The sequence below is a fragment of the Dasypus novemcinctus genome, chromosome 13 (genome assembly GCF_030445035.2).
Source record: "Dasypus novemcinctus isolate mDasNov1 chromosome 13, mDasNov1.1.hap2, whole genome shotgun sequence".
NCBI lineage: Eukaryota > Metazoa > Chordata > Mammalia > Cingulata > Dasypodidae > Dasypus > Dasypus novemcinctus.
The window spans coordinates 57,981,768-58,008,115 of record NC_080685.1 but is presented as its reverse complement, the minus strand read 5'-3'; the positions used below and the strand labels follow the sequence as shown (position 1 = coordinate 58,008,115).

Below are 26,348 nucleotides of genomic sequence, written 5' to 3'. Positions count from 1 at the left end.
TCTCTCTTCCATGCCTCTATGGTACTATGTTGGCAATAAGTTCTCTTTAGGATTCATGATTATTTACCACTAAGGAAGCTGCAAGAATGAAGTCAACTAGTAAATATACAAAACGTACCTAACCATGAACCTATGGAATTCTTGGTACAGTCACAAATTGGTGTGGGCCCTTTGAAGACTGGCAAGGAAATTTCGAGTTCTTACCCATCAAGACACTGTGAAGCAATTGCTGTGGACATTTTAAGTGGGTGCAAAAGATGTAATCATCCCTATCCCCTGACAAAACTGATAGGAGACTGAAATAGGAAATAGACTGAAAGGAAAAAAAAGGTTAAGAAAAAAAGATGATACATCAGTATTTATTAAAATCTTTATTCATTTGTTTTGTTTTCTCCAGAATTAAAACCCATGGAACATACTGGAAATTTAGGTTTGCATCTGTCAATATTATTTGGTGTCTTACCAAGTACAACCTCTATTTGTGCAACAGCTCTGAAAAGAAATCCTTGGCAGAACAAAACAGAGAGAAGTGGTTCCTCCACTTCCCTTATAAGCAAATAAATTAGCTTCCCAGTTAAGTTATTCCCAGTTCTCCCCACACTTTGTATTTGGTTCCTGAAAAACCTAGGGTAGTATAGTACCCAGCCCCTACCTTTTCACCACCCAGACTTGAGGAATCAAAGGGAGAAAAACAGGCCTTCCTCTGTACAGTATGTTTCATGAAGTCAGGTCTGTCCGGCTCACTAGTGTGCCCAGCCAGAGCTGGCACCCCAGAATTGCTCAATTGGTGTTGCTAAATGAATGGTCTTTATGTCACCCAGTACTCAGGTTCGGAGACTGAGAAGACAGCCTTTTTCTAGCTTCAAGTCCTTCAGCAACATAAGTCAATGTTTCCCTGTGTCAAAATAAATATGTTTTCTTGCTAGAATAACATATATGACTACATATATATACATATACCTTTACTAATGTTTCCTGAAGCTCAAGATCACAGGATGTCTGTCTCATGTGAGATAGCTCCCTGACAGCTTTTTACTATTATTCAGGTGTGATCATTTACAGATCAAACAAGATAGAGGAGTGACACTGAAGGAGTATGATGGATGAGAAAGGGAGGCCAAAAGACCTTTTTTTCCCCCTTTTTTGAAGAAAAGAAAGATGGATTTCATGGGAAGGACATGTTGCCTTCAGGTGACACTGAAAAAATTTCCATCTATAGGAGTCATCTTTCCCAAAATAATATGCAGTAGATGTACCTGAATTCTTCTATTTCAATCTTAAATTCTATGTGATATTAACCCTGAGTAAAAACAGGGTTAATTAATGAGGAGAAATGCCTCATCAACACTATTACTGAACAATACTCTGAGCAAGCAGATTCTATTAATTTGTTTTTCCCGGAAAGTTATTTATGGCCCTCTCCAAACCCACAAGCTAGTCTCATATTAAGGAAGAGTTTTAGAATGAAACCTCTATACCCACTCAAACTTTTGAATAAAGTGGAGAGAGAGCAGAAAATGGCCATCAGTTCTGATTTTTCTTGTTTTATAATATTAAAATGTATCCACATCCACCTTTAGATATTAGCTAAGTACAATAAACAGGGTTGATCACACACCAAAAACCCCTCTGATGATTTGTTTTGATTGTGATAACGCTAGATTCTAATAAATAAACCATGAAGAGGACAGTGTCATAAAACTTTATAAAGATATATACCTCTATTTTCTAACAGAAGTAGTGTTTGTGAATTTTAGGGCTGCAAACTTATGGTTGGTTTTCTCCAAGACTGCTTCAACAAACTCTTTCAGCTTAATCCAATCCTGACTCAACATAAACGTATATTCTCAGTGTAATGTCATACCACTCTATTAGCATAATTCTAGCTGTAGCTATTATGGATCTGAATAGTAAGATCATGAGTATGAAATCAGTAGGGAGAAAATTAAATGATACATTTTCGGCAATATTTTGTAGAAAGATGAGATGTTTTTCAAAGCAGCTTTCCCTCCTGCTTTTTGCCCTAGCAGGATCTTCTACCATCAGTGTTATAAATGGAGTTCCCAGTTTGGGAACAGTTTTTACTTATTCCAGTGTGGCATACTGTATGGCATCATATGATTGAAAGGACACTAATTCATAATTTAGATCAACTAACATTTATCAAGGAGAACAGCCTTCCTACTGTCTCCCTCCAGCTATCTCCCAGAAGCTTTAGGGTAAGCACTATCCAAGATATTCTCAATCTGAATGATGAATTTTCCTGGATGCACACAAAATAGAAAATGGCCTGAAAATGGAAATCAATGCCACCTTTTGTTAACACTTTCAGTTTTGTGCTAATATTTGCCTTCTTAAATTTAATACCCTCTTTATAACTCAGCCCATGCCCAGTTAAAACATATATAAAAAGTACAGAAGTTCCCTAATTCCATGTGATTTGAACACGGTTACAAGTTACTCATTTATTTTTCAATAAGAGAAAATTGGGGCGTAAATCCTAAAGGTGTATTTTTAAAAGTGTGGTTGCCTACAACTGGTCTCCAAGGGCTAACATGAAATTTGTTCAGCAACATTCTAAATAAATATTAGTCTCTGCTTAACAGAAGTACAAAACTGGAACAGCACCCAGACAAGATGCAGGAGAGAAACACACAGCTCTGAGCACAGGTGATGGGCACAGCAGGCATGTCATCTTCTGGCCCTCTATTTTACTACAACTGCTTACATATCAAACCTCTTTGCCAGAACACAAAAATGAGCCTGTGGCTTAGCAACCCAAAATGTGTGCATGCTCAGAGATGGGCGGATTGTACTACATCATGGGTTCAGAACACCACTAGAGACTAAACAATGAAATTACGGTTTGATATAAATCAAAATCTTAAGGCTGCTCATGGTAACTTCCTTAATTTCAAGGATCAGAAGGCTTAAAATCTTGCCTTCCAGGCTTTTTCATGACCCAGATCATAAGTCCAGCCATCAGCAGGAGTGCACTATCATCTGTAGGAGTGAGCTGGCTTTTCTCACAAGAAAGGCACAGAGAGGGTTGCCAATCTCTTGGGAGCAGCAGCTTCAATGTCCAAACGCCTTAAAGGCAGAGGAGGAAATTCAGTTCCGAGGAGAAATGAAGATAGCAGAGAACACAGGCAAACTGAATCTTATTCAAAGTATTATTTCCGCTTGCTGTGTTAATTAAGAGAGGATTTGCCTGCTTTGGGAAAAAGGGGGAAAAAGTCTTCATAAGAGAATCATGCTTGGGATGTACAATATTTTCTTTAGAAACAATTATTTGGTTAATTTTGACACAACTATGAGAATGCAGGTTTTACTTAGGAACAAAGTGATCTTTGCTTTTTACACACCTGAAGAACCTAAATACAGGGGGATCTGTTTTCACTAACGATCTCAGTATACAATTCAATCATCTTCCCAATTCTGGGTTTACCATGTGATCTCTTTCTCTTCCTTCTTCCCTAAGAATCATCAAAAGTACCACTACCCAACAGCTTGTAGCCCAAACTCCTTTTCTGCTTTTGCCTTTCTCTCCAATGTTATCTTAAAAACATATCCCCTCCAACAGAGAGTGCTATTTTGAATCAAGAGAATGCAAGGTTTTATTTCCCGCCACTCCTTAGGAGGCAGTAAGCTTCCCAATTTGACTAGTCCTGATGAAAAGGACGCAAGAGATTGTAAAGAGTTTTTCAGAAAATCCACACTGGTGGAGAAAGGACTGTAAAGTTAAACTCAAAACACACACTCCAGAACCAATGCCAGCATTAGCCTAGCCCATGTCACTTCTCTGTCCTTTGGCAGAAATTAAGACTATGGTGCCCATTTCTAGAATGGGTATACGATGCCAAGGAAGTCAGAGGTGATTCAGCAGGAACAGCTGTGTGGTCGGAAACTTGTAGTCTTTGCTTTACCTTCTGCTACAGAAAACACCAAAGACATCCAAGGCCACCCTGTTCCCTGTCACCAGAACTTGATGCTGGCCATTTCCAATGCATCTGATAACATTTAGAATTGATTGTGCTGTTTTTCTATCTTTGTAAAAAGAAGTTTCACATATTCTGTGTTGAGAATTACAAGTGGGAGAGAGGCATCCTGTCTTCCACCAGCACAGAGTCTGCCCCAAACTGGTCAGTGCACTGCTTCACAGTGGCCAGGACACTCAGCAGCCGCGGGTCCACGGCGTCCAGGTGAAGCCCGGAGAGCACTGGGGCGATGGGGTCATGGGCCATGGCAGACTTTAAGGCAGACTTCAGCACACCGTTCTTTAAGTAGTTTAATCTGTTCCAGGTGGAAACCCGAATGCTGGAGAAAAAAGTGTTAGGAGAAGTTACATACAAATGGAATTTAAAGCCTGTCTGGCAGACGAAAGTAAATAAAATAACAATGTAAAATATACCTCAACTGAAAAAAAATTCATTTCTATTTTACTACATTGTAAGTCACATTGTCCTATTTTGATTTTTTTTTTTGGGTAATTAATCAGAGTTACAAACAAAGATTTGTACATGTTTATGTTCGCTACAGTGCTATTTTTTTTTTTTAAAGATTTATTTTATTTAATTTCCCCTCCTCCCCCGGTTGTCTGTTCTCTGTGTCTATTTGCTGCGTCTTGTTTCTTTGTCTGCTTCTGTTGTCATCAGCAGCACGGGAAGTGTGGGCGGCACCATTCCTGGGCAGGCTGTACTTTCTTTCGCGCTGGGCGGCTCTCCTTATGGGGCGCACTCCTTGAGCGTGGGGCTCCCCTACGCGGGGGACACCCCTGCGTGGCAGGGCACTCCTTGCGCACATCAGCACTGCGCATGGGCCAGCTCCACAGGGGTCAAGGAGGCCCGGGATTTGAACCGCGGACCTCCCATGTGGTAGACAGACCCCCTAACCACTAGGCCAAGTCCGTTTCCCCTGCAGTGCTATTTATAACAGGAAAAATGGGAAACAATCTGAATGCCCAACCACTGGGAAATAAACAGATTATGGCTCATCCACTCAAGAGAATACCATGCATGGTGGCCTGGGAAAAAGTACAACAATGTACTATTTGGTTGGAAAAAAAATGGGGAGAAAATCTGTTTCATTCTACATCTGTCAGGAAGGAAAATGTGTGTATATATGTTTACATGTATACACACGATTAGAATAAAGTACACTGCAATGTTTACAGGACATACCTGTTGATGTTAATGAGTACTTTTCATTTTCTTATTTATGTTTCTGAACTTTTTAAAAAATTTACTATTAATATTATAATTAGGAAAATTTATTTTGGGGATTTATTTATTTTGCCTGTTTCCCTTATTTATGTTATCAATTAAAGAGGACCTTCCATTTATTGTAGCAAAAGTCTTTTTAAGATAAATTTACCTCTTATGAACAAAGTGGGAATTACTAGATGTGCAGAAAAGTCTGATACTGAAAGATGTGGCCCCTTTGGCAATTATTTAAAATAAAGAAGATGAATCTTTGCATGGAAACATGGAAGGGACAGACAAGCAGATGCAGTAGTTTTGCTATTCTGAAATATACTACACATGCCCATGGCATCAGAGCTTCCCCTCTAGGACTAAGTTATCAATTTATTGCTTCTTAGCCCCCAATTCCCCCTTCAATATATGCTCTGCTCTAACAGACAGAATTCCTTTAAGCATTGCTCTATTAAGTGTTTTCAATTGAGGGCGCTGGAGACACTGCAAAAGGAAGAGCTCTCCTGCTGTTTCTAGCTGCTGCCGGGTGGGTCAGTGGTGTGGGCTTGAGGACCTCTGCCCAGCTACATGCCAGAAGGCCAGAAGGTGTGCAGAACCTCAGTGACCTTGCTGTGTAGGCCAGGCATGGTGATAATCTTCCTGAGGCCCTGTCGACATGGAAACCAGCACCCCAAAGGCTGCTGCCCACATTTGTACCCCTTTTCCCTGCGGAGGTCCACAAGCCTGGATCGCCTGCAGCCCAGAGGGTTCCTACAGTCCGTCCCTCTCTCTGTACCCCAGTTGCTGGCTCCTTGTACACTGCCTGTACTCCAGAGGGTTGCTTCCTGTTTGTCTGGTGCGTGCAGACCAGCTCTGGCCTAGGCAAAGCAGTGAATTCTGCTATCCAGTGGACTGAACCACACTTTCTCCAATGTGTTCCAAATTCCAGTGTTGGGGAAGGGGTTCCCCTTCCAAGTTTGTGCTTCCTTGGGCATTCTCTTTTCTTTTATCAGAGTTTAATAATTATTAAAGAATAATATTAGTTAAGTCTTTACATTACACTTCCCTTGTTTTACCCACTGTGTCTTTTCTGTCTGACAGGACCAGACTGCTACACTATTACTACAAAAACATCTTCCTTCAAAGCCAACCACAATTTTTGGATTGAATGTATCACTGCTTCCCAGTATTAATGAAGACAATTAAGAGTTGCCTGGGTAAACTGTGACTTTCTGCAAATTTCTGTTGTTGTTTTTTTTTTAAAGAAGAAACAAAAAGGAAAAAAAACATTAGACAAAAACAGACCAGCTACTAGGAGGGACAGTCTTATGTGGTATGAGGGTCTCTGAGCATTAACCAGGATTTAGTGGTACCCCTGTACTTGCTTCTCTTTTTAGCTAAGCATGGTGGATCCCAGCAGATTCTTGTTGCTTTAAAATTATATGACTTATATGAAATACTTAGAAATGCAAATTCAGAGACAAAAAGTAGAGTGCAGGTTACCAAGGGTGGGAGTGGGGTAGGGATGGGGTGTCAAAGCATCAAGGGCACAGGATTTCTGATGGAGATGACAGAAAAGTTTTGGTAATGGAGGGTAGAGACGGTAGCACAACATTGTAAAAATGGTTTATAACAATGAATTGTATGCTTGGGAGTTGTGGGGCTAGGAAATTTTTGGTTGTATATATGGTACCACAATTTTTAAAAAATGAAAGAGACTAAAGAGACAATGACAATTAAAAACAATACATGATCCTGGACTGGATCTAATAACAGAGAAGAAAATGCCTAAAAGTACATTATTTGGAAAACTGAAAACAGTGAAATATAGGCATTGAATACTTTAATGTTTAAATTTCTTGAACTTGATAAATGTACATAATGTGATTATATAAGTGAATTTCCTTGTTTTTAGGAAACGTACATGGAAGTATTAAGCGTTAAAGAAGCATAATGTATGTAAATCTATGTTTAGAAAATATATAGGTAAATAGATTGATGGAAGAAAGAACTAGCAAATGTGGTAGAATGTTAAAAGTTGGTAAATCTGGATGGAGGATATAACAGAGTTCTCTGTATTGTTTTTGTACTATGTTTACAACTTTACTGTAAATTTGTAATTATTTCAAAATAAAAAGTAAAAAAAAAGTCAGCAATGATGATCTGATAATAAATGCTTTAAGAACTCAACCTTTGTTTTGTTTTTTTAATTTATTTTTTTATTTTTTTTAACACAGATTTTAAAATATTAAATACCTATGGAAAAAGTTACTTTTGGTTTAGACAATTTCAACCTGAGATCTGCATACCCCAGGTGGTATATGGTCAGTTGAGAAAGAACTTGAAGCCACATTGTAAGCATGGTACCTCTGAGACCCAGATTTTACTAGAAGATATTCTTTTGTGGGGGTGGGGAAGATGACAGTATATTTTGACATTAAACCAAATATGGTCTGATAGACTGAAAACTTCTATTTATATAAACCCAAATGAATCCTGAGGTTTGGGTACCTGCTCACCACCTTTCCCTGAGCCCCCATTCTAGGCTCTCCAAGGGTTCTAGACTGGAAAATAGGAAAAGTACAGCAAGTTTTAAGGCTAAGAAAATTGATGTGCTGTTATCAGAGCCTAAAGAGGATGTCAATGCAGGCACATGTATTTGATGCCTGTAACTCACATGCAACACTGATAGAGAGGGGCGAGAATGCTTCTCTCATCCAGGGAGGGGTTCCCAAAGCTGAAAATTAAATGAAAATTTAGTGAATTAGCTGGAAGCACTTTTTAGCATAAAGCAAAAACAAATTCTATAAGAAACCCAAATGTGATCCTTGATAATTGCAGGTTCCAATGGCTCAAATCACTTAAAAAGAGAGGAAGCAGCAGTGTTTGTTGGCCCCTCACTTTCTGGAGCTATAATCATCTTTCATGGAGCATGTGGTATTCTCTAGACGCTAGTGGTATCATTAGCAAATGCTGCCAAAGATTCTTTGCTGAGGACCCAAGTCTCCGCTTATTCTCAACCAACTGATATTAACAGCAGTGACCTAATGCCTGGGCAATTCCGGGCTCCAGAGAAGTATTTTATTTAGCAAACACTTATAGAGTATATCTGAGAGCGTGGCACTAAAATGGGTACGAGGTAAAACAAATAGTACAAACTGAAAATACGCTGTGGTCTTCAAATAGCTCAGGTCTAAAAAAAAAAGGATATTCATTTATTCAAAATAAATTTATCTTATTCAAGATAGATAACCAAACAGTTGCTCTTTTTCCCATGAAAGCAATAAGTCAGGGCCTAGACTACCATAAAAGCAGCAAAATAGCCTATCAAATGGTTTTTTAAAATTACTGTGTCAACCTTTGGATAGAATAAATTTAATTATAAGATTGTTTCATGTTCTACTAAATTTGTATTTCTCAAGATTGTCAACTCATAGATAGCCAAGACAAGGAGTGATTACATTAAAGACCTTGGTTTCCAGCTGTCTATCAGGAGTCTTTGACTCTTTGGAAAGAACCACCTTTGTGGAGGGAGGGCAAACCCAGATGGGAGGCTGGGGGCCAGTGGTGAAGATCTCAAGCAGAAAAGGGAAGTGTGCCTTCTGTCAACTGTGTTTAGGACACTCTGGAAAATCTCTTTCTTGGATACACAAAAACCCTGCCAGTCCTACCTTTTGGCATTATCAAGAAGGATGAGCATACTAGCGCCTTCATCATCTTGAAAGCTCTCGTAGTGATGGCGGTCAGCATTGCCAATCAGGTAATCAAAGACAGCTGTGTCAATGATGTCCAGGAGGCGTGGGCCAGAGTCATAAGGGGACGTTTTCTTCACAGCATCGCAGTAGCTCTCATCATACTCCCACCTGGAGGCAAGCAACATCACCAGGGTCAGTTACTGAGTCAACATTGTACCTAGCACTGTTTAAAACAAAGAGAAGGCAGAGTTCTTGCCTGGCAGGTTCACCCTTGACCCTACAGTCCTTTGGGCCTTGGGCAGAACCTCTGGCTCCCATGCAGGTCTGCATCTGGCCAGGCACAGTGGAGAATCAAAGAGTGGCTGACAGGAGCATTTACCTGGCCAATTTGCCCTCTCGGTAAGTCCTGCCCCATGGGTGTCGGTGTTTCTGCAGAGGCCACACATCTGGGAGCCAGAGTGTAACAGATCCCTCCATTGTGTCTCCATCGGCACAAGCTGGCTCTGTTTCTCGGCAGTAATAACACTTCCCGTAGAAGCAAGTATTGTTTCCTAAAGGAGAAAAAGGAGCCAAATATACTTAAAGGAAAAAGATGACTCCAAATTCTCCCCAAACAATGCAGAAGCAGCAGCTGAGTAAACAGGGTTTGTGAATGTTAAGATCCTGAACTTATTACAGTTAAAACATTTATTTATTTTCTGAGTAGGCAATAAGAGCACACAGTGTAGACAATTCAAAAGGTACAAAAGGATGTAGATTAAAAAGTAAGTCTCCCTCCCCCTCTGAGTTCCTGCTACCCAGCTTCTCTCTCAGAAGTCAACTAATGTCATCAGTATCTTTCTAAAATCAAAGGAAAGGCAAGTAATGCCCTCTTCCTGTTCACCAAGGCTGACATTTTGGCAAGAGCGCCTAGGGGAGAGAGAGGGCATGTCTGGGACCAAGCTGTGGCCAGGAGGTTTGGTTATATATGGGAGGGTTTGGCAAATAAGGAAATGGACTGAGGATAATGGGAGCCTGGCTCCTCACAGATGGAGGAGGGAGGTAACCATATTGAAAGAGGGAAGGCTAGAACAAGTCTTGAGTATTGGGTTAGAATTACAGATACTGGTGTACATTGATGGTTTTAACACATATATACACACATATACATATATGTGTATGTATATACATACATAAACATTTCCTACCTCTATCAAGAGAACCTAGAGACAATGACACTCTGGTAGAAATTAGCACACCTACCATCCATATATTAATTCCTTAATACCATTTTAATACCATATTAAAAGGATTCAGGGCTCCTTGGAGAAACAGCTGGCTGCAGGGCTGTGGCAGGGAAAGTACAAGATGAGCTTGCTATGTCAGTTAGTAAGGACGTTCTCAGAAAACGATGGGTGCATTCTAAAATGGCACAGGAGCTAGTTTATACAGGTTCCCATGGGCCAAATCAGGACAGTCTGAGCATCAAAACAAATAATGATAGTGACAAACTATAACCAAGCAAATTAATAGTCTGTGGGTTCACAGTAATATAAACAGATTGGGGAGGAGCTCTATCCCTCAAGAGAACGGCAACTAATAAATCTAGAAGGAATGATGGAATAAGAAAATCAGCATTTGGCAACTACCATAGGATACGTGGTTCAGACAACAATGACAATAGCTAGTATGGGTGAAAGTTTTATAAGAAATAGAACATTTATATAGCTCTATAGTATCTCCCTACAAGGTACTTAGTAATTGCTTATTAAAAGAACAACATACTTGTTAGCTATTAAGTTTATATTGGAGAAACTCTGCAGATACCATGCTAATCAAGTTGATAAAAGAGTTAACATCACCAGTAACAGGACATAGCAACACATTAACATCGTGTGCCTCCTGATATGATATACTGAGAAGAGTACAATATTACTTCTCAGGTATTTCCTGAAAAAATTTTTAAATCATTAGGAAACATCAGACAAACCCAAACTGAGAGACATTCTACAAAGCAACTGACCTATACTTTTTGAAAGTGTTGAGGTCATGAAAGCAAGGAAAGACTGAGGATGTCTTAATGGAGGTTAAAAAAACACAGTTGAATAGTGGATTTATTCAGAGCATTACAGAAACAAGTGGAAAATCTGCCTAGGTTCTATGGATTAGATGGTGATACTGAATCAAAGTTTATGTCTTAATTTTGATGGATGAATGTGATTACGTATGAGAGTGTCCTGGTAGTTGGGAAACATTCACTGAAATTTTAAGGAGTCATGAGGCATTCACATCTGCAACCTATTCTCAAATAGTTCGGAAGTGTTACAACAGTTGAGGAAATCTGGGAGGCGGGTATGTGAAAGCTCCATGGAGCTGTAATTTTTAATGTCAATTTAAATTTATTTCAAAATGAACTTTAAAAAAATTTTTTTAAATTTTAAAGGTAAGTTATGGGAAGCTGATTTGGCCCAATGGATAGGGCATCCGCCTACCACATGGGAGGTCCAAGGTTCAAACCCAGGGCCTCCTGACTCGTGTGGTCAGCTGGCCCACGCACAGTGCTGATGTGCACAAGGAGTGCCATGCCACATAGGGGTGTCCCCCATGTAGGAGAGCCCTACACACAAGGAGTGCACCCCATAAGAAAAGCTGCCCCACGTGAAAAAAGTGCAGGCTGCCCAGGAGTGATGCTGCATACACCGAGAGCTGACGCAGCAAGATGACTCAACAAAAAGAGAAACAGACTCCCAGTGCCACTGACAAGAATATAAGTGGACACAGAAGAATACACAGCAAATGGACAGACAGTAGACAACTGGGGGGGGGGGGGGTGAGGAGGCAGGGAAGGGAAGAGAAATAAATAAAAAATAAATCTTTGGGGAAAAAAATAGGTAAGTTATGTTTCCTCTGCCCATCCCCCTCCATGAAACTTAGCCATGAACAGGCAAAATTCCTTACACCTAAAAAGCCTCATATAGGCCTTAAATGACTGTTTATGTATAGTATCCATGGGGAGTGAGTGTTCAAACTTTTCAGTATTTCCAATTTCTGGCAAAATATACCCTAAATAAAAACTAATCACCTAAACATATACCCACACTGCTGATTAGATCACTCTCTTTTATCTTATAAACTTTTCTAGGTAAAGAAGACTTGAATTAATTGAAAAATAAACATTTACAATGTTTATAATTATAAAAATATAAACCTCTAACTTTAACTTGATCCAATTAGAAATACCAGTAGATTTTTTAGAGGATAACTAGATATAATGATTTTTACAGATCATTAAAAAAAAACAAGAATTGCTAGGAAACTCTTGAAAACAGAGCAGAGGGAAACTAGCCCTACAAAATATCAAAACACTAAGTCTCAGTTACTAAAACACTAAAGACAAGCTCATGAACAGTCATAATGTCCAAAGAAGAGAATAAAAGTCCAGATACCCAAGGATACAAATGAAAATTTACTACAATGCAGAAAAGATGGATTCTTCCATAAATGATATTAGGTCAACTGGAAGCCATCTGGAAAAAAAGCTATACCTCATTCCACACAATAGGATAAACTCCAACTATATAAAAAACTTAAACGTACAAAATAAAACTGCAAAAGTGCTAAAAGAAAGTAAGACAGAATTCTTCCAAAACCTTGGCATGAGCAAAGCTAGGACCTAAAACCAGAAAATCTATCAGAAAAGACTGATCCATTACATATTAAAATATACAAACAGGGAACATGGCAATGGATTGGGCATAAAAGGCTCAGCTCTCACACACACAAAGGAAACAGAGAAATAGCCAAAGGCTGCCTGAGGGACCTGCTTTGGGGGCCAGTAGACCAGGACACTGCTTCACAACTCCCAGGAGGGTGAGGGACAGAGAGATGAAGAAGCCAAAATAAAAAACTGAGTTACTAAACCTCCCCACTGCTGGGAAGGGCTCCCCTATCCAACTCCAGAGATATTCAGTGGGGGTAAAAACCCCTGCTCATTTCAGCTGATGGAAAGGGGAGCAGGGTCTTCCTGCCTACCAGCTGTTACAAGGGAAAAAGGGAGGGAGAATCAGGGGCTTTTCTTCAGTGAATTTAGCCAGCGGAGCCCACTCTGAATCTCAGCTCTGGCCAGAGGAAAACAGGAAAACTGAGAGATACACCTCCTTGGAAAGGTGTGTTGGCTACTGCCATCTGCTGGCAGGTCTGGAAATTACAGGGCCATAAACTGCTTTTAGAGCTCTCTTTATCCCATCCCTGGGAGAAAGTCTGAACCCATTAGTGAGTCCCTGGCACAAATTTGGTAACTTAAGCTGAGCAATTTAAAAACTTAGTATAAGCTAAACCAAATATCAAAGAGTTGTGAAAAAATAATAATAGGCAAGAGACAGAAATTGGCTATCAGAGTAAATTCACCAATATATTAGATACTTAGACATCAGCAAAAATTTACAAGCCACACTAGGATACAGGAAGAGAAGCCCAGCCAAAGGTACAAACCAAATGCCCTGAACAGATTCAGGATTTGAGAAAATTAATCAATGTTAATCATACAACTCTCCTAAATCATTTTAAAGAATTGAAAGAAAATATGACTTAAGAGATAAAGAATATTAAGAAGACATTGGGACAGCATAAAGAACAATTTGAAAGTCTGCAAAGAAAAGAAACTGACCTTATGGAAATGAAAGACATGACGGATGAGATTAAAAATACATTAGGGAAGCGGATTTGGTCCAACGGATAGGGCGTCTGCCTACCACATGGGAGGTCCAAGGTTCAAACCCAGGGCCTCCTGACCCATGTGATGAGCTGGCCCACATGCAGTGCTGATGCACGCAAGGAGTGCCGTGCCATGCAGGGGTGTCCCCCGCGTACGGGAGCCCCATGCACAAGGAGTGCACGCCGTAAGGAGAGCCACCTAGCGTGAAAAAAGTGCAGCCTACCCAGGAATGGCACCAGACATATGGAGAGCTGACACAGCAAAATGATGCAACAAAATGAGGCACAGATTCCAGGTGCTGCTGACAAGAATACAAGTGGACACAGAAGAACATACAGCAATTGGACACTGAGCGCAAACAACTGGGGGGGGGGAAGGGCGGGGAAGCAGAGAGAAATAAATAAAAAATAAATCTTAAAAAAAATATATTAGAGGCATGTAAGAGCAGATTTGAAATTCTAGAAGACAAAATTAGTGATTTTGAAGACAGAACATCTCAACTGGAAAAGACAGGAGAACAGAAAGAAAAGAGAATGGAAAAAATGGAACAGGGTCTCAGGGAATTGAATAACAACACGAAACACAAAAACGTATGCATTAGTGGCATCCCAGAAGGAGAAAAGAATGGAAAAGGGGCAGAAAGAATATATGAGGAAATAATGATTGACAACTTTCCTACCATTATGAAAGACATAAATATCAATATCCAAGAAGGACAATGCAACCCAAACAGAGTAAACATGAAAAGACCTAACCCAAGACATTTACTATTCAGCAAACTAATCCCAAACCAAGCTGAAGGAAATAAGATTTGAGCAGATATAAATGAAATTGAGAAGAAAAAAAAAATAGAATCAACAAAACCAAAAGTTGGTTCTTTGAGAAGATCGACAAAATTGATAAACGCTTAGCTAGACTGTAAAGAACAAAAGAGAGAAGACACAAAATAAAAAATGAGGGTGGGGACATTACCACTGACCCACAGAAATAAGAGAGATCATAAGAGGATACTTTGGACAACTGTATGCCAAAAAACTAGAAAATGTAGATGAGATGGACAAATTCCTAGAAACACATGAACCACCTACACTGACTTAGAAGAAAGAGAAGACCTCAACAAACGAATCACAAGTGAAGAGATTGAAACAGTCATCAAAAACCTTCCGAAGATGAAAAGCCTGGGACCAGAGGGCTTCATAGGTGAATTCTACCAGTCATTTGAAGATAAAGTAATAATGATCTTGCTCAAGTTCTTCCGAAGATTGAACAGGAAAGAATGCTACCAAACTCATTCTATAAAGCCAACATAACTCTAATACCAAAACCAGATAAAGATACTATGAAAAAAGAAAATTACAGACCAATATCTCTAATGAATATAGATGTAAAAATCCTCAACAAAATACTTGCAAACTGAATTCAAGAGCACATTAAATGAATTACAGGAAGTGGATGTGGCTCAAGCAATAGGGCCTCTGCCTACCATATGGGAGGACCTGGGTTCAATCTCTGGGACCTCCTGGTGAAAAAGAAGAGAAAGCGTGCCTGCACGGCAGGCCAGTGTCTGTGGGGTGAGCCAAGCACCCATGAGAGTGCCCATGTGGTGAGCTGAATGTCCATGTGAGTGCCTACATGGTGAGCCCAGTGCCTATGCAGTAAGGTGAGTACCCGCATGGTAAGTCAGTGCCTGCACAAGTGAATCAGGCAGCAAGATGATGCAACGAAAGAGAAATAAAGAGGAGAGTCAAGGTGAAGCACAGCAGAAACCAGGAACTGAGGTGGTGTGGCTGACAGGGAACCTCTCTCCACATCAGAGGTCCCCAGGATTGAATCCCGGTGAATCCTAGAGGAGAAAAAATGAGAAGACAAAAAAAAAAGAGAGAGAGAGAGAGAGAGAAATAGATACAGAAGATTATACAGTGAATGGACAAACAAAAACAGCAGGGTGGGGGAGGGGAGGAAATAAATAAATCTTGAAAAAAAAAATTACACACCATGATCAAGTGGGTTTTATCCCAGGTATAAAAGAGTGGTTCAACACAAAAAAACCAATTCATGTAATAAATTACACTGATAAACTGAAGAAGGAAAAATCACATGATCCTCTCAATTGATGCACAAAAGACATTTGATAAGATATAGCACTGTTTCTTGATAAAAAACACTCCAAAAGGTAGGAACAGAAGGAAACTTTCTCAATATGGTCAAGTGCACATATGAAAAACCTACAGCTAGCATTGTGCTCCATGGTGAAAGACTGAAAGCTTTCCCACTGAGATCAGGAAAAAAGACAACGATGCCCTCTGTTACCATTATTGTTCAATATTGTGCTAGAAGTTCTAGCTAGAGCAATTAGGCTAGAAAAAGAAATAAAAGGAACCTAAATAGGAAAGGAAGAAGTAAAACTTTCACTATTCACTGATGACATGGATCCTATAGCTAGAATTGCCTGAAAATTCCACAAGAAAGCTACAAGAATTAATAGATGAGTTCAGCAAAGTTGCAGGATATAAGGTTCTATGCACAAATAATAGCATTTCTATACAATACTGATGTGCAATCTGAGGAGGAAATCAGAAAAAAAATTCCATTTATAATAGTGACTAAAACAATCAAATATTTAGGAGCTAACTTAGCCAAGAACATAAAAGACCTGTATTCAGTAAACTACAAAACATTGCTAAAAGAAACTGAAGAAGACTTAAATAAATGGAAGGACATTCCATGTTCATGGATTGGAAAACTAAGATGTCAATTCTACCCAAACTGATTCACAGATTCAATGCAATACCAATAAAAATCCCAACAGCCTTTTTTGCAGAAATCAAAAAGCCTATTATCATATTTATTTGGAGGGATAAGGGGCCCCAAGCAGCAAAAAATGTCTTAAAAAAGAGTAAGTTAGAGGACTTTCACTTCCTGACTTTAAAACATATTACTTAGTTACAGTGATAAAAACAGCATGGTACTGGCATAAGGACAGACAGATTGATCAATGGAACTAAATAAAAAACTCAGAAATTGACCCTCACATCTACAATTAAGCAATTTTGACAAGGCTCTTAAGCCCACCAGTTGGGCCAGAATAGTCTATTCAACAAGTGCTGGGAGAACTGGATATCCATATACAAAAGAAAGAAAGAAGACCCCTATCTCACACCTTATACAAATAACTCAAAATGGATCAAGGACTTAAATATAAAAACAACAACCATAAAACTCCTAGAAGAAAATATAGCAAAACATCTTCAAGATCTTGTGGTAGGTGGTAGTTCTTAAACGTTATACCCAAAAGCACAAGCAACAAAACAAAAAATAGATAAATGGGGCCTCCACAAACTTCAACACTTTGCACCTCAAAGGACTCTGTCAAAAGGGTGAAAAGGCAGCTAACTCAATGGAAGAATATTTGGCAATCACATATCTGATAAAGGTTTAATATCCGTGATATATAAGATCATACAACTCAACAATAAAGAAAAAATATCTGATTAAAAATTGGGCAAAAGACTTGAAAAGACAACTGTCTATAAAGAAGAAATACAAATGGCAAAGAAACATGAAGAAAATGTTCAACATCACTAGAGATTAGGGAAATGCATATCAAAACTATAATGAGATACCATATCACACTATTAGACTGGTTGCTATTAAAAAGTCAGAAAACTATAAATGTTGGAGAGGATGTGGAGAGACAGGAATGCTTATTCACTGTTGGTGGGAATGTAGAATGGTATAGCTACTGTGAGACTGTTTGGCAGTTCCTAAGGAAGTTGAATATAGACTTGCCATGGGACCCAGCAATACTTCATTGCTAGATATAATATATACCCAGAAGTACTGAGAGCAGTGACACAAATAGACATTTGCACACCAATGTTCACAACAGCATTACTCATGATTGCCAAGAGTTGGAAATAACCCAGGTGTCCATCAACTAATGAATGGATAAACAAATTGTGGAATATACATATGATGGAATATTATGCAGTGGTAAGGAGAAATGAAGTCGTGAAACATATGACAACATGTATGAACCTGGAGGACATTATATTGAGTGAAGCAGACACAAAAGGACAAATACTGTATGCCTGCCCTATTATGAACTAAATATATTATGTGAAATATGAATATGGGTAGAATTGCATATATAAGACAGTTTTCCTTTGAAGCTGAACAAATTAAGTTAATAGCACAAAATGTTAATATCAGACAAAAAGCATTATACTAAGTGAAGGAAACTAGGCACAAAGTACTATAATACTATAGTATACAATAGTACACAATGTATTATTCCATTTATATAAAATGTAAATATAAATCAACTTATAGGGAAGCAGATTTGGCTCAACTGATAGAGCGTCTACCTACCACCACATGGGAGGCCCAGGGTTCAAACCCAGGGCCTCCTGACCTGTGTGGAGCTGGCCCATGCACAGTGCTGATGCGCACAAGGAGTGCCATGCCACGCAGGGGTGTCCCCCACGTAGGAGAGCCCCACACACAAGGAGTGCACCCCATAAAGAGAGCCACCCCGCACAAAAAAAGGGCAGCCTGCCCAGGAGTGGCGTCGAACATGCGGAGAGGTGACACAGCAAGATGATGCAACAAAAAAGAGACACAGATTCCCAGTGCCGCTGACAAGAATATAAGTGGACACAGAACACACAGCAAATGGATAGAGAGCAGACAACTTGGGGGGGGGGGGGGCAGGGAAGGGGAGAGAAATAAATTAAAAATATATCTTTAAAATAAATAAATAAATTTATAAAGATGAAAGTAGATCAGTGGTTACGTAGGTGTGTGGAAGGAAAGCTAAGGGGTGTGGAGTCTTTCTTTTTGGAATAATGAAATTGTTCTAAAATTTTTTAGATGATGAATGTACAATGTTGTGATTATATTAAAAGCCACTGATTATACACTTTGGATAGAATAGCCAGAAACAGCAGCTATTTATAGTGGGGGAAGCATACAGAGATTGAGAGGTATGGAATTTTCTTGTTTGTTTGTCTGATTTTGTTATTATTATTACTGAAATAATGAAAATGCTCTAATAATGATTGAAGTGATGAATGTACAACTCTGTGATTGTAGCAAATACCACTGATTGTATACTTTGGATGAATTGTATGTTTATTAATATTATCAATAAAATTGATTTGTTAAAAAAATACTTCTACAAGGAAAAAACAAAAAAAAATAAGCCAAGTTAAAAAAAAACAAAACTGGAAAAAATATTTGCAACTCACATTACAAAGGGCTAGCTAGCCTCCCTATGTATGAGTTCCTTTAAGATAAACGGCATGCCAGAAGATGACCCAGAAAATACAAATGGCTCTTTGTAAACAAATAAAAAGCTGCTATGTATCAAATAGGTAAAAATCAAAAGTTTAATGCTGTTGGCGAAGCTTGGGGAAATATTACAGTAACTGGGAATGTAAATTGGTTAAACATCTATGTAAGGCAAACTGGCAAAACCTATTGCTAAAAATGCATGTGCCATGAAGAGCTGTGGCTCAATCAGCTGGGCTCCTGTCTACCATATGGGAGGCCCTGGGTTCATGTCCCAGGGCCTCCTCTAGACGGGAAAGCTGGCCCATGCACCACAGAGAGCTGACGGCTTGTGTGCCATGGAGAGCTGATGGCCCGTGCACCGTGGAGCTGGCACAACAAGATGACCTGACAAAAGGGAGACAAGGAAATACAGAAAAAAAGCGTAGCAAATGGACACAGAGAAAAGACAGCAAAAGAAAAGGAACAAACCACAAGAGGGGGATAAATAAATTAATAAATTAATTTTTAAAAATGCATGTGCCCTTTGACGCAATTCTCCTTCTGAATATAGTCTTTTCATGTGTGAAATAATGTACTTATAAGGTAATTCTCAGCAACACTATGCATAAAAACAAAATATTGGAACACCCAAAAATCCAATAAGAGGCGGGTTAAATCAATTATGGTACACCCATATGGAAACAATTTGCAGCTAGTAAAACAACAAAAGAATAAATAAGCTCTCTAAGTTTGATATAGAAAGACTTTCAAGTTATTAAGTAAAAAGAATAAGATGCAGAAGTATGTTCAATGTGTCCTATTTTGTATAAAATGGTGGAGTTTAATAAGAATATATATTGTTAGTTCATAAGAAAAACACCAAGAAATTAATAATAGAGGTAACTTTTGGGGAAAGGGAGAAGATAGTGGAGAGATGAGAGGAAAACTTTTAATTGTAGCCATTTTTATGTATTTTCAACATTTTTGAATTGTGTGGCCATACTACTGATTCAAAAAATTAACAGCAAGCAAGCAAGCAAACAAACAAAAACACTGCCTGGTGTAGAAGACTTTTTGCCTTCAGGCTAAAATCTAATCTCCAGAGTTTAAATAAAACCTCTCAAACTAGATGGGATTATGGCATATTGGCTAAGAGGTTGGTATCTGGATCTTGTTGTAAATTTGGGATTTCTGGGGTTAAAATGTAGACTTTAGTCTTAAGATTATATGACTAGGGGCATTTCTTTCACCTTTCTAAGTAAAACGGAGATAGTAAGCAAGTGCTCCTGCACTGGGCTGTGAAGAATAAAGGAGACCATCCTGAGGAATGCTCAGGGGTGCCTGGAACAATGCCAGCATCAATAGACTGGCTTCAATCTACCTTTCCAGATATCAAGACCCCCACTTGACTGCCATGAACCCAAGCCTCTGAACTTTTACTGTTCCCTGGACATGACAGACTTTTAAAGCTGGTTTTCTGATTCCCAGTCTCTACTCTCCTTAGGTGAACTACCAACTGCAATAATCAAATCTATACCTCCAGCCCAGGTTTCTCTCTGAAGCTGTGGACTTTAGCTCCTGAATGACTAGACAACATTTACTCCTAGATACTTCCACCAAGGAACCAAAATGTCCAAAATTAAATTCATTATCATCCTCTGCTCCATCTCCCTCAGTTTGCTCTTTTCCAAACATTCTCAAGATCGGTGACAGCTTCATCATCCACTTAGTTATCTCCAATCCAGAGACTTGCAAGTCATTCTTAATTTTCTGCTCTTTCTCAATCCCCTTCCAGAAGCTCCAATGTTCACCAAATTCCTTCCATTCTAATTCCTAAATATCTCTTAAATCTTTCTATTTCCTGTTCCTGCCTAAGTTCTGACACTTATTGCATATGCATTTACCATAACAGCCTCCAAGTGCTCCCCTTTATCTCCTGACTTTCTTCTTCCCAATTCATCCTCCACATTGCCACCGCAATTATTTTTTTAAAATATAAATCTGAGTTTTCCAAATTTTAACTCCTTTAATGGCCTCCAGAGCCTAAGGAGAAAGTCTCGACACCTAATCATGGTGGACGAAGTCCGAGTACAATAGCATCATCCTGACCATGTGTCTTCCTCACTCAGGGACCCACACACTCTTTACCGCAGTTGAACTACATGGTCTCCTGAGCTTGCTATTTCTTCTCTCACTTCTTGTAACCCTTGTCCATGCTCTGTCCTCCAATGGGAGGAACAGGGTTTATAATTCAGGAGGCCTGTGGACAAGATAGGAACAAAATTACCTCTTTGTTTTTCCTAACCTCTTTTTGAAATTTAGCATCCCTTCAATTATGAACGTAGAAAGCAAGCTATAGTAGTATTAATTAGCATAACGTGAGTTGTCACCAAAAGAAATCACAGATTTTTTTATATCACATTAGCATTGTTGCAGATATCTCAAAAATCATTTATATTCATCACTAATTTGAAGTTATGATAATCATTAAATCATCACTAGATTCTGTTATATAATATGGAAAAGAAGTACAAGTTATTATATCATCAATTTGCTTTTTGAACTTTTTGCTAAAACTGTACTTCAGGGGAAGCAGCTGTTGCTCAAGCGGTTAAGCTCCTGCCTCCCACATGGGAGGTCCCCGGCTTGGTTCCTGGTGCCTCCTAAAAAAACAAACAAACAACAAATAAAACAAATAGAAAAACCAACTCCAGGAAGCTGATATGGCTAGTGTTGTGCACTGGCTTCCCACATATGAGGTCCCTGGTTTAATTCCCAGCTCCTAGGACCTCAAACACACACACACACACACAAATACTATACTTCACTATTATTGGTTTTCTTCATAAGTCTATGCATCTTATGTATTTAAAAACATTATTCTGAGAAGGGATTCATAAGCGTTTCCACACTACCAAAAGGATGCATGGCCCAGAAAAGCTTGAGTCTGAACCTAGAATGTTCTTTCCCACTTTATCTACCTGGGGAACTGCTATTCTCCCTTTAAGATGTGGTTAAAATATTCATCAGTCCACTATCACCCAGGTCCTAACTTCCATCCCCCCCACATTTCCTTAGGCACTTTGTACATTTCTGGCTCCCCCATTTCACAAAGTTCCTTGAAGGCAGGATATTATCATTTGTTTTTATATACTTAGTACCTAATTAAGAATCTGTCACACAAAAGTGAAATAAAATGTTGCTGAATAAATGAATGACTTTAAAAGAATATAAGCAAACGAAAGATTTCAGAGTCTTAAAGTCTGGGTTTGAATCCTGGCTAACAATTAATATCTCTGTGACTCTGGGAAAATTAATATCTCTAAGCCCACATATGAAATGGAGGCATTATCTCCTTTATTTACTGCACACTTTTGGCAAAAGAATCAAATAAGGTAAGTGAATGAAAGTGCTTTGTTAAGTTATAAAGGCTACACAGAATTTAATCATACCAAATTATCTACTAATATTTTAAAAACAATTGTGCTAACATCAGCACATTATTAAAAAGCACACCTCCAGCCAAATTCTTCCACCTGAGCTATGCTGTAAGATACCCTGCGGTCGGTACGTCCTGTCCGGTGGATGACGGGGCAGGAGAGGCCTAGGCTCCTGCGGGGGCTCGCAGGCGTGGAGGGCGCGCGGCGGAGAAACCACCACGGAGACGAGGTGAGCACGCAGGTCTAATTTATTAAGGGAAGTACATGTGTTTATATAGGGTTATGGGGGAGTGAGCAGGGGACTGATTGGCTGTGGCCAAAGGGGGATTGGATTGGCGGTGGCGAGCAGTTGGTGGGGAGAAGAGGCAGATTCTAGGTTGGTGAAGGGGCGGCACCGGCGGGAAAGGGGAACGGGGCTGGGAGTGATTGGTAGGGACTGGTTCCTTGCCTTTTATGGTGCGGCTTGTGCTGCGGCTTGACAGTGCGGGAGGGGGGATGTGAGCGTAGGCAGCTCCTGCTGGCGAGGGCAGTTCACCCGTTCCAGCCGCCCTACACCCCAGTGGTGGGCTGCGCATATCCCCCACTGGGCGCGGCTATGCTTGCCAGCCAGACTTCAGCCTGCCTCACCTCAATACCCAGAAGCTCATTGTTCTCCAAATGTACCAGCCTTGGGTACTTTGATGTCTCTATGCCCTTGTTCCCATTATTACTTCCAGTTATTCTACCTAATGCCTTTCCCTCTTTGCCTACCTAGATAAATCCTACAAATTCTTGAATACTCAGCCCAATTGTTAATAACCTCTATGAAGCCTTTCTCTGGCCTCTCCTTTCTCCATACTTTTAAAACGTATAAGAGTTCATTTTCTATGAGTATCTGGACTTGTTCTTCTTGACCTCCTCTTGTTCTTCTTGACCTACTCTCATTATCCCAGCACCCAAAAGGAATTCAAGTCATGTTTCCTGAGCATGAAACTGAACCAAAGGCAATTAGAAAATACATGAAACAAATCAGTGACACTGTATGCTTCTGCTACAGTGTCGGCTGTGTAAGTATTTAAATTCTGAACAACGAATCTGTCATGAGTCATTTAAATATTCAGTTTCACCTCACTTTAAACGTAAATATATTCATGCTAGCAAGGTAAGGTGAAGTTCATCCTGCCATATCTGTTCCAGCCATAACACAGAGCACTGCATCATTGAAAATGTGTCACCAAGCAGAAGCTGAAGCAAGAGACCATGGCATCTCTTAATCCTTCCCATTCTCGTTATGTCCACAAGAAGAACGAGAATGAGAATTTTATCTCCGATCCCTTACTCAGAATGAGAGAACAGAGACCCTAGCTAATTCCACATACTAGGCTAACTAACCCCTGCAGAGTATCAGGAGGCAGTGCTGATCTTCCAAGTCCAAGTGCAACACTACAAGGGAATTTCTGGCCCTCTTACAGAGTTCACCTAACGTTTCCTCACTTCTAAGAAGACAGGAGACAGTTCCCAAGAAAGTAAATGTATATGGGGAAAAAGAACAAAATCAAAATCAAACCAGGAAGCGGACTTGGTTAGGGCGTCCGTCTACCACATGGGAGGTCCACGGTTCAAACCCCAGGCCTCCTTGACCCGTGTGGAGCTGGCCCATGCACAGTGCCCATGTGCGCAAGGAGTGCCTGCCACGCAGGGGTGTCCCCCGCGTAGGGGAGCCCCACGCGCAAGGAGCGCGCCCCGAAAGGAGAGCCGCCCAGCGCGAAGGAAAGTGCAGCCGGCCTGAGAATGGCACTGCCCACATGGAGAGCTGACACAAGATGATGCAACAAAAAGAAACATAGATTACCGTGCCACTGACAACAACAGAAGCAGAAAAAGAAGACACAGCAAACAGACACAGAGAACAGACAACCGGGGTGGAGGGGGAGGGGAGAGAAATAAATAAATAATCTTTTTTAAAAATAACAAAAAAACCAAAATAAACCAATGGTATATAAACAATAAGAGAGTCAAGTCAAAATCATTTTGAGGTTTAATTGTAGAACAGGCAGGAAAAAATTAAGTTATTACACTTGCTTTCACCATTAGCAAATGATTTCCCTCCCTACTTCAGACAAAACAGAGGACACTGAGGGAAACCTTCAGTTTCCTGCCCGTCAGGTCCATTTTCCACAGTAACCTAAGAACAAATTGTCTGATGTGCTTTTGTATTTCCCTGAGCTCTTCAATTCCTAAAAGTCATAACCAGCTTGCTCAATGATGTCCCATTTAACTTAGTAACTATTCTCCTATTCTAATGTCCTCTATAATTTTCTTACCTACAGTTAGGAAGGTGCTCAACAGCTGCTCCGTGGCAACAGGCTTGATCTCTGTCCGCAGGTTAACAAATCTGCCAACCACCAAGGGGGCACGGCGGAAACCCAAAATCCTGGTTTGGAAGGTTGAGGAAGAGAAAAGAAAAATCTTTGGGAATGTACTTTAAATATCAGTCTTAGAACATGACAATCATGGTAAGTGTGTAAAAACGTATTTTGAGTAGGTAGAGCAAGCTCCTTAATTTTTGGAGGTACATATATTTAGGAGTTGGATGTTAAGATGTATACAATTTATTTTAATATACTTCAAAAAGGATAAAGCAAATCGGCAAAATATGAACGATTGTTAAATCTATAGTATATGGGTTCCTTATACTAGCCTCTTAATTTATTTTTTAGAAGATTTTCATAATAAAAACTAAAAATAAATTTTAACAAAGCATTAGAAAACTGAGCCTAAACGCATACACAGGTTCAAAGCTTTGGATGAAATAGGACACCGAAAAAAAAACCTATGCAGACTGATCTGAAATGACAGACCCTTAGGACAACTTAGACATAGACACATTTGAAGACAAAGTTCTCTAATGGCCTAAAAGTATTACCTATAGTTGAATTCAAATCATTTTTTAAAAAATGAATATACACTTACTGAATAAAAGTTGGAGGGGCAGAATTTAGAACAGAGAAAAATAAGAAAATAAAAATCATCCACAATTCTACAATTCTACATACATCATTATAACATGAGCCTTTTCCAATGTCATTAGAAATTCTTTAAAAATGACCATGTAATAAATAATCCATGTTCAGGGTTGTGGACTCTACACTAAATCCAATCTTGGAAAAGCCACAGAATCAGGGAACTCAACAAACTTGTCAAAATAACATAAAAATCAAGAGAACCCCAAGGCAACAGAAGGTAATTTAATCCTAATGTAATGAAGAAACAGTAACCCAGGGTAGAACAGTGTCAGGATGGGAAAGAAGGTTTGACAGGCCAAATAGCAGTCAGCTTAGCACAGAGGGGCAATATTAGAGTGGAGAGTGAGCCTGGCTGGGGTAGACATTAACAGGGGTAAGGGGACGGCCCAGAGAAAATCTTTCAGACTTTGAGATGGGGAAGGGCTTTTAAAAATAAGACCCTGAGTATGACAGTGGTTGAAAGGGAAAGTCTAAGGACAAGTATATTACTACAAGGAAAGCTGAAAAAATGAAACATGGGTCTGTATAACATAGTGAAACTTCATGTAAAATATGAATGTGATATTGCATATATTTTGTTTTACAAAATATAAACAAACTAGAGATGGAAACAAAATAATAGCTATGTGTGGCAGGGGAAGAAGTACAGAGAGAATGAGGTGATGAGGTTTTTTTGGTTTGTCTGTTTTTTGTTTTTTTATTATTATTACTGGAATAATGAAAATGCTCTAATAATGACTTAAGTGATGAATGTACAACTATGTGATTATACCAAATACCAATGATTGTACACTTTGGATGGATTTATGCTTTATTAATATGTATCAATAGGGAAGTGGCTGTGGGTCAACTGATAAGAGTGTCCACCCACCACATGGGAGGTCCAGGGTTCAAACCCAGGGCCTCCTTGACCCGTGTGGAGCTGGCCCATATGCAGAGCTGATGCACGCAAGGAGTGCCATTCCATGCAGAGGTGTCCCCCGCATAGGGGAGCCCCGTGCACAAGGAGTGCACCCCGTAAGGAGAGCAACCCCATGTGAAAAAAATGC

The 26,348-nt window shown here is 39.6% G+C and overlaps 1 protein-coding gene across 3 annotated transcripts in view; it reads right to left on the bottom strand.

Moving 5' to 3' along the window:
* Window positions 1–356: 356 nt before the first annotated feature.
* Window positions 357–26,348, bottom strand: part of FAM20B (FAM20B glycosaminoglycan xylosylkinase) — a 65,477-nt gene continuing 39,485 nt past the window's right edge. For all 3 annotated transcript variants that reach the window (XM_004478224.5, XM_004478225.5, XM_004478226.4), the window contains exons 4-8: window positions 24,598–24,707; window positions 9,267–9,438; window positions 8,864–9,055; window positions 7,870–7,929; window positions 357–4,317 (exon numbers count right to left, since the gene is read on the bottom strand). In XM_004478224.5, coding sequence (XP_004478281.1) covers window positions 4,086–4,317; window positions 7,870–7,929; window positions 8,864–9,055; window positions 9,267–9,438; window positions 24,598–24,707 — 766 coding nt within the window. In that variant the 3' untranslated portion in view covers window positions 357–4,085. The remainder of the gene's footprint in view (window positions 4,318–7,869; window positions 7,930–8,863; window positions 9,056–9,266; window positions 9,439–24,597; window positions 24,708–26,348) is intronic.